The 8489-nt window shown below is 42.1% G+C and overlaps 1 protein-coding gene across 1 annotated transcript; it reads right to left on the bottom strand.

Annotated features, from left to right (window-relative positions):
• Positions 1 to 240: 240 nt before the first annotated feature.
• Positions 241 to 3411, bottom strand: LOC104582790. Its single transcript, XM_010233606.3, has 10 exons — positions 2745 to 3411; positions 2436 to 2621; positions 1650 to 1769; positions 1519 to 1560; positions 1326 to 1421; positions 1157 to 1246; positions 964 to 1080; positions 817 to 855; positions 679 to 726; positions 241 to 604 (listed from the first exon to the last, which is right to left on the bottom strand). The coding sequence occupies exons 1-10, from the start codon at positions 3138 to 3140 to the stop codon at positions 512 to 514; spliced, it is 1227 nt and encodes a 408-aa protein (XP_010231908.1). The 5' UTR covers positions 3141 to 3411; the 3' UTR covers positions 241 to 511.
• Positions 3412 to 8489: the final 5078 nt, after the last annotated feature.

Here is an 8489-nt window from a genome sequence, read left to right as displayed (position 1 = left end):
AACTCGTAGGCACCGCCGCGATGTTCTCTCGTCGTCCGACGCGACGCCTCCAGGAAGCACATGACGCCACACATCATCGCTACCTGATCTGAAGTAGAACTAGGATTTTCTCCCGCTAAACGGCAGCAAGGGCGTCACCAAATTGGAACCGGCCACCGCCGGTCAAGGCTTTCGCTTGGCCCCCAACACCATATTTGTGTATTATGGAGGTTGACCTTTTTTTTCAATAAACATTTCAAATCTTAAAAAAGTTTTGACTCGCAACAGAGACCATATTCCTTATAACATGGGAGGGAGTACAAATCACTGCTTCATTTTCATCCACATATGACAAGGTGCAGAGAACTAATAAACCAACAAGAAACAGGGCTGACGTGACGAGACAAACTGGGACACTGAAAATTCAGCTTACAGTGCTTCGTGGATGCCAATGCCCACGACCTCACTTGAATTACTAACAGAAGTTCAAGGACATGCAAGTCTAAACAAACAACAGTGTAGCAGCCTCTTCTCATTCTTGGTCTTGGAACCTCGGGGCCAAACCCATCAGTGCTGCAATCTCCATCTTCTGCCGAGCGTACTCTGCCATGTTCATGTGTTTATGCTGGCAAAGGGGAACTAGTTACAACAACAGGTATGATACTTTATGTCCATGCAGAGCTTCTGAGAATGTGTTACCTTGTAAACTATATTTCTGAAGAGTGTCCGGGCTTCATGTTCTTCAGTCTAAAACCACATACAAAGGTAACACCAATGTAACTACCAGCATATTGCAGTTACATATACATCATAGCACATGTACAGTAGCATACTTACTTCAACAGATATGTGACCTCCAGACTTGAGATTTTTAAACTAGAAAAGGGAACAGATGAAGACAATATATTCAATAACTAACAACATAAACTTACGAGATATGTCTATAAACTTGCGAAAGAGCTCCAAATTAAGGGAGCAACTTACCATATCTTCCATACTCCAGATGAACAAAGCCCCCTCCAGTTCAGCAGCCATTCTGTGTTTCTGGGAGTGAAATTTGTCCATTGCATATACTTCCTCCAGGGCCTTTTTGAAACTTCTCTGAAATGGTTGTGAAATAGTAAGAACTGTAGGCATTAATAGTTTGTTACAAAAAGGGATGCAGTAGGATGCTAACATTTTGCTTAGCGACAAGCCTCCAAATCTCAAAATAGACAAGATCCAAATCTTTGGCGCTCACATCACTTTTCAGCTCCCAAATGTACTCCTGAAAACCAAATGGATCAAATTGTGAACAACACGAGGTGGATGAAAACCTAATTTAAAAAAGAGTGAGGATACCTTACATCAAATGCAAAAGAAACTAAACGAAGAGTCATTTTGGGGAAGCTTAATGCAATCTTCAATGCTTGTCGCCACGCTCTAACATTCATTTTTTCCCACTGAAGTGTGAAGAAGTTAATCATTACAGGCTGCGCTATCCCTGTATATATAACTAATATACCTATATTTCATGATTTTCTTATGGGATAAACTTACCTCCTCAGACTTTCCATTGAAATTCCAATAACCTTCAAGCCACTGTTGCAAGATAGAAGACTATCAGTGTAAAAATAATCCAGCTACTGACAATATTTTAAATTCCAAGAGCTTCATCAAATGATGCATACCTTGATTCTCTTTGATAATTCTTGATAATACTTGACATAAACATCATCCATATCATAAGTATGATAACGTGCGCAGTAGTCCTCCCAAAAGAGGAATTTACTGCCAGGACTACCATGCGCCTAATAAAGGGAGAAGAATTAGATGGCTCGTCTAAAAATCCAATTAGGGAACAAGGGAAATGTATGAACACTCTGAAAGTTAAGCCACATTTTCAAGTTTCAAGTAAAATGTGGACTTGGTTAATAACTAAACAATACCCAGACTGTTTTCTGATTTTTACGGTCTGGTACCGAGAAAATAGACGATCACTATCTCTTCACAGAGGTCTGGCCTTGGAGCGGTAAATGATTATCAGTTTAGTTAAAGTTTATATAAAAAGCAGAGGGCTGCATCAGAAATGTTTTGGATTCGTCCAAAAGTGGTACCATTGGGTAAAACATTTGAATATGATTCCACAGTCAAATCACAGGTTCCCCAACTCCCTACGCTACCACACCCACACAACCCAATAGCTTTTAAACGTAGACCAGGTTTAAATACGAAATAGATTTAGAAAGAAAAATCTAAACCCATACTTCCTATAGTGGCCAGAATTTTCAAAAGGAATACAGCAAGTACTTTGTTGCCATCCATCAGTAACCAGAAAATCCTAAGTCCAAAGTCCTCATAAACCACACCAGAAAATATGGTGATGAAGTTCTAACCATCATCATCTATGACATGCTTTAAGATGACCAAACTAGTCAACCAAATGACTCAAGTCTGAACACAGACAGAACACTCACAGTATAAGAAACGACAAGCCGTTGGTAGTCATCCAAGTCGTGAAGCATGCTATGCTCACGAAGGAAGTAGCCCTCAAAACTTTCATCGTCCTCTAGATGCTCAAAGTATTTCTCCTTCCAAAGTTCATCCCGAGAGTATTTCTCTGGACCCTTGAGCTCACGTGCAGATTCTGGCTTTGCGACCTTCTATATATAGATAATCAAAGCACCATACAAAATCATTCAAACAAAACAAACAAGAGGACTGAAACGACGCTCGAATACATAAACAGATTTAGAAAGGACATGTATTGGAACGATTATAGGTACCTTGTAATAAGCGATGCGATAGCGTGCAATGCGCTCTCTTACATCCTCGAATTCCGCATAAGTCATCATACACCTGGGGTACAAATCATCAGGATCGTCGGGAGCTAATCTTTCAATGTAACTGATCGCATCTTCCTCGCTTATATCTACTTCCGGCCCCCAACGCTCATCTTCTCCCGGCACCCAAAGCTTATGATCCTGCCCCCTTTGGATGATGTCTTCCATGTCTGTCGCATCATGCGAAATCAGGTCTGGATGATCCTGGGCAGTGGTAGGAGAGTCGGAAGATGATGGAGGTAGGCACTTGCGGCGCCTCTTCTCTCCCGTCCACGGCCTGCTTGTTCCATCTTCATGGAAGCCCGGTGGACCATGCTGGACGGGCTTCTCGTGCAGCATCTCGATGCACGGGCGGAGAACCCAGTAGGGCAAGGTAGGGCGCCCGCCCTACCTTGATTTTGCCTCAGTTACGAATTGGGGAAGATTATGAAACGGGGATCTAAAGGGCGGAATCCGTTCGTGGTGTGATGGGAGGAGAAACGGTCGGGAGCGAGAGAATCGAAGGGGAGATCAAGCTGCGGTGGAGGCGCTCGAGCGAGGAGGAAGAAGATGCACGGAGCGAGGGGGCTGTGGGGCTCGGCAAGGAGACGGGGAGAGGGGGTATAGCTTTTCTTTTCTTTCTTAAGAGAAGGAGAGGGGGTACAGTTATAGGTGGCCATCAGGTCGGCCTGGTCCGAGCACCCGGCGGTCTAAGGTTAAATGGGTCTGACCCAGTCGTGACCCGGTGAAGTCCGACTCCTCCAAACACAGGCATGGTACCGTATAGCTGGACCAACTAACCAAGTAGTAAATGAGAATAACACGATTACTAATAATGTTTAAGAATACATGGATAAAAAATGACAAACTCGTGTTAAATGTCGTAACTCTTGCATCAAGTTAAGACAAATTATTAAATCGTTGTTAGATGTACATTTATTTGGTCCTTTAGAATTTGTATTTGTGTCTCTGTATAAAATAAATATGCAAAACTTCAACTAATTTAACTCTGAATCATTAGAAGCGGCGATGGCGATGATTTGCATTTTTTACGTGGTCTGAGAAAGACGTTGTAGGAGGCAGTGATAACGGGTCAATTGTCGCCTACATCGGTGGCCAATCTTCGATGGCGACGCCCGTGTGAGGTGGTGTGTGTAGCGTTCCAACGTAACTTTGCGCAGTCGACGAGGATATAGCCTGCAAAGACTGGTTCTCCAAGAAACGCAACTTCTGCATTCTTAGTTATTTTGGATATCTAATTTTGTTGTCCATGTATGATTGCTCATTGATGTCTTAATTGTCATACCTTTACTCGTATTTCTTGTTTAATGAAAGTCGATAGGAAAACTTTACTACTTAATGACAGTAGATATGATAGCCATGCCCACTGGTGTGTATTATTGTTTTATAAGTTCTGATTTGACAGACTTGCATATTATGTTTCAGATTGTGTAGTTATTTCCCATAAGATACCTATCTCTCGAAGTATGGAGAAGCGCATTGCTTATTAACTAAATATCTACTTGATATTTTTAGGTCGCTAAGTACGGAGATATTTTTGAAAGCAAAATATAACTATAGTTTCACCCTTATAAAGATTTGAGTTGTTGATCGTCTGCTCACCCCACCGAAGAACTGTTTGCAAGTTATTATAATTGTCATATATTCTATGTTATAGATATTTACATTACATCTTCAGATTATGGTTAACATATAATATGATGAAAATTAATATTTAACATAAATATCACCAGATGATATCTATAAACTCTATAAAGTTGAAGCCCACTAAATACAATTAATTTAGCAAGCTGCACATGCAGCCTATCCGCATCAGCATTCATCTCATCTAGACCCCACTTGCAGCCCTGCCACGTCAGTATTTGCTTAATTGTTTTAAAGAGAAACTGATTAGGGGCTAATTGATATGGTGGGCACAGTCCCCACGGCCACACCATCGCTTCTTCTCCCTACTACTCCGCAGCGTCCCTTCTTCTTCGTCTCCCCAAGCCGGCCCCTACCTGCACCCTTCCATCTTCTTTCTCTCCATGCCTTCTTCCTATCCCCAAGCCGACCTGTGCCCCTCCATCTCCCTTCTCCCTTTTAGGTTTTCTTGGGACAACATCCTTCAGCTATGGATTGGACAAGGATTTCGTCTTCCACCACCAAGGCCCTTCGCCGCTCATGCGTCGGTGCCGTCCATCCCGACCCCTCTTCTCCGCCGGTCCAGTCCGCCCCACAGGTACGATCTACCGCCTCTCCTCCCCCTCTGAGATGCATGATCTTTTTTTTTTTTACAGGTTCAACTCACTGGGAATTGAAATTTGTTGTCGCTGCTGCTGCTTCCTCTCTCTCAAGTAATTGGAATTTTACCTACAACATGAGATGGCTCATAATGGATGGAACCAATTTCTTCCTCGATATCTCCCTCAAATTTTTTGAATTTCTCATGCGGGTTGGGATAGCTCATAATGGAACCATGCTTTCATGTTGGGATTTGTTTTGTCAGGTATGTTTCTTCTTCTTTCTTTTTTGATCTGGATCAAGTATGCTTCTTCATCAGTTCCATATAAAATTTGTAAAATTTGATAGCCTAGAATTCCGTTTGTTAATTTGTTCAATCAACAACTAACCGATTACTTTTTTTTAATTGTAGGAGAAGCTCCGATGGTATATAATTGTTTGCTAATTGTTAAAGTTAATTGAACTATCTCCCAACTATCTGTTCCATATATAACAAGTATGTCAGCCTTTATCCCCTTTTCTTGCTTAATTAGTTTCAGTTTTGACTTTCTTCATTTGGCCATACAAGATATCCCTCTATGCATTGTTCACTTAGTTACCCAGGGTTTTTTTTATGTTGGTTGTCCCTGCAGTTGCTTGCTAATGTGCTCTATGGTGCCCCTACATTGCAACAACATATATTATCGTTTGTTTTTCCAACCAACCAGCACAATACCGTAAGTATTTGATGGTCTATATGCATTATCGCTATTTTCTATGAATTTCAGCATGCTATTACAACTGTATAATATATTGTTACATCCTTTGTAATTCTACGTATATTTTCTATCATTAGGTACAATACGGGAAATAATTCTATATCGATGATTAAGGAAATATCACAGGTTATATATTGGTATTTTGCATTTACTACGATCAAATGTTTTATGTAGGAGCAACAAAGGTCTGCAAATGTGTCCTCCATGTATTCTTTCTTTCATCTGATAATGCAGGGAAACTGGAATCAGGATGAAATGTGAATGCAATTCTTTTTGACGATTTTAAAACTCACAAACTTACTTCTGCTGTTTGTTTGAATCTAGCACCTTAGTATGATAAAATATGAACCTTCATGCACTTACGAGATACCTGATGTTTAAGAGAAATGATGTGAACACTATTGCTTTAAGATTTGAATAGCTATCTTTTTTTCCTCTTGCAGATTAGGGAGGGAGCGAGCATGTTAACATCAGTATATCTTTAAATGTGCAATGGAGGAACACAAGGAAAACCAATAGATTCAAGTTCATTGTACCTACTGTACATAAATGTGTATGATTCAACTCACAAGTTTTGACTACTCAACTTTGTTACCTTCAATGTTGTGGTCCATTCTTCTTGCTTCATTTTTCAGCAAACATAGGCTATTTCCAAGACGTTTTAATATCTGAGCATCAGCAAAAACAAATATTCATTTTTTTATATATCATATATATAATCCCACAGCAACGTGCGGGGTATCATCTAGTATCATAAATGTACCAACCAAAAAAATGCATTCTAAAAAGTCCGAAAGAACCAAATTTATTGAAATATATTTTGCAAACCTAAAAAAATATTAAAGTGGTATCTATATTAACTCATAGTGTTAGGATAAGAATTCGTCCTATGTAAATTTTTTTCTGTCCTCCGCCAATGTCTCGATGGAACTATGTCTTCCCCTGATGCGAAACCCTAGCCTGCAAGTGTGAGCTGAATGCAAATCCGCGCCGAATTGGTAAAGATTGGAGAGGAAGGGATACTAATTTGGATAAGATTATCCGCCCTGTCACAGCAAAGTGACCAGAACAAAATCTCTCCGAACATGTAACCAAACTAGGGTTCGTCACCAAGAGAAGAAATCAATCAAAAGTGGTCCGGATCTGATGGATCCGCTTACGACGCCAGTGCGGGTAGGGCGGAGGAGGAAAGACGACGATGATAGGAGAAGAAGACATACCTTGAGGCCGGTTTCTTCGGTGACGGAGGCTGTGTTCGGCGGAGGTCTAGATTCGGCAATTGATTGAAGAGGGATACCTCGCTATCTCTTCTTCTCCTCCTCTCTGATGCCCTTTTTACCTGACTTCTGTCTTCTTGCGTGCCGTTTAGAACTTAGAAGAAACTAGATGGGCCAACGCCCTACGCCGCATCGTTTGCCATGGGCCATGATATTTTTTTTAGATATTTTTTTCTACAAAGTGTATCATATATTGAGAAGAGAACCGCGACGCAGTTTATGCCTGTATACAAACCGATTACTCACGCACACTCCACGACTCACCCACTGTATAACAAATCTAAACCGATCACCCTTAGATGAAAGGCATTTTATTGCACGGTTCCATTCTGAAACAGAAATGAAACCCATAGTGACAGTTAAGCTCCGGTTACAAAACCGGAGAACAAAGGCGGACTGGGCACCACCCAAGTTAAAACAAACTACCGATCGCAAGTAACGGATATTTGATACATACTATGAAAATATGTTAATGTTGACTTTGATATAGAAAATTCCACGATAATCGTAATTGGATTATATTAGTAGTTGTACATAAATAAACGCAAAATGCAATGACAAACAAGACACTAGCCACTATCAACTAACAAGTCGACAACAAAAGTCTGAAATTCAATGTCCAGTCGCACATCACTTCATGAGAGAATCTAGAAAAAATAGAATAGTGAATCATACATTTGTCATTGCAAATATGATGTATCAATACGGAGTACATTTAAATTGGAGTCGTGCCCGCGCTGGCATTTGGAATCCCCGCCGCCGCTCTCCTGAGGTGCAGCCCTGCGTAAGCTACCCGCCATCTACCCGCTGCCCTCACCGGAGGCCGGAGCCTGGAGGCCTTTGGATTAATTGGGGAATCGGGGTTTAATTTAGGGTTTGATGGATTGGGGTTTTTGGGAAAGACGGGAGGAAGACTCAGCGAAAATGGACGCGGGCGTGACCAGCAGTGAGCGAGGAGATCGATGATCGATCGGTGGAGGCTGAGATCGATCGCGCCAGAGAACCGGGCCTAAGCGCCCAGGCCCAAGCGAGAGGGAGAAAGGAATATGCGCTGTGGACTGTGGCCCATCTTCTGGGAACTAAAAAAGGACACGAAGAGATTTTCTGGGCTCTGGCGGTTTGGCCCAACAAAACGGATCGACCCTTCTGGCGAACGGATCGAACTGCTCTATCGTCTTGTTCGGGGGGCACCGCAACTCCTGAGCGGCAGATCTGCCATGGAAGCTCGCCGGAGCTCCGGGTAGGAGGCAGCGGGAAGCCCGGGCACGTGCCCTAGGTGCCCCCACGGTGGCTCCGCCCATGCCGGAGAACAAAGTGCTTCCAAAAACAAAAGACCGAGGCCAGAAAAACAAGCTTGCAGTACAGCTGAGTGGACTCTTCATAGTCTGATATGGTCTTGAGGCTTCGGAATAGATTCAGGAGAACCTTTG

This window comes from Brachypodium distachyon, chromosome 1 (assembly GCF_000005505.3).
Source record: "Brachypodium distachyon strain Bd21 chromosome 1, Brachypodium_distachyon_v3.0, whole genome shotgun sequence".
In the NCBI taxonomy this organism is placed as follows: domain Eukaryota; kingdom Viridiplantae; phylum Streptophyta; class Magnoliopsida; order Poales; family Poaceae; genus Brachypodium; species Brachypodium distachyon.
The sequence above is the reverse complement of the archived record's forward strand: the minus strand, read 5'-3'. Positions and strand labels throughout refer to the sequence as shown.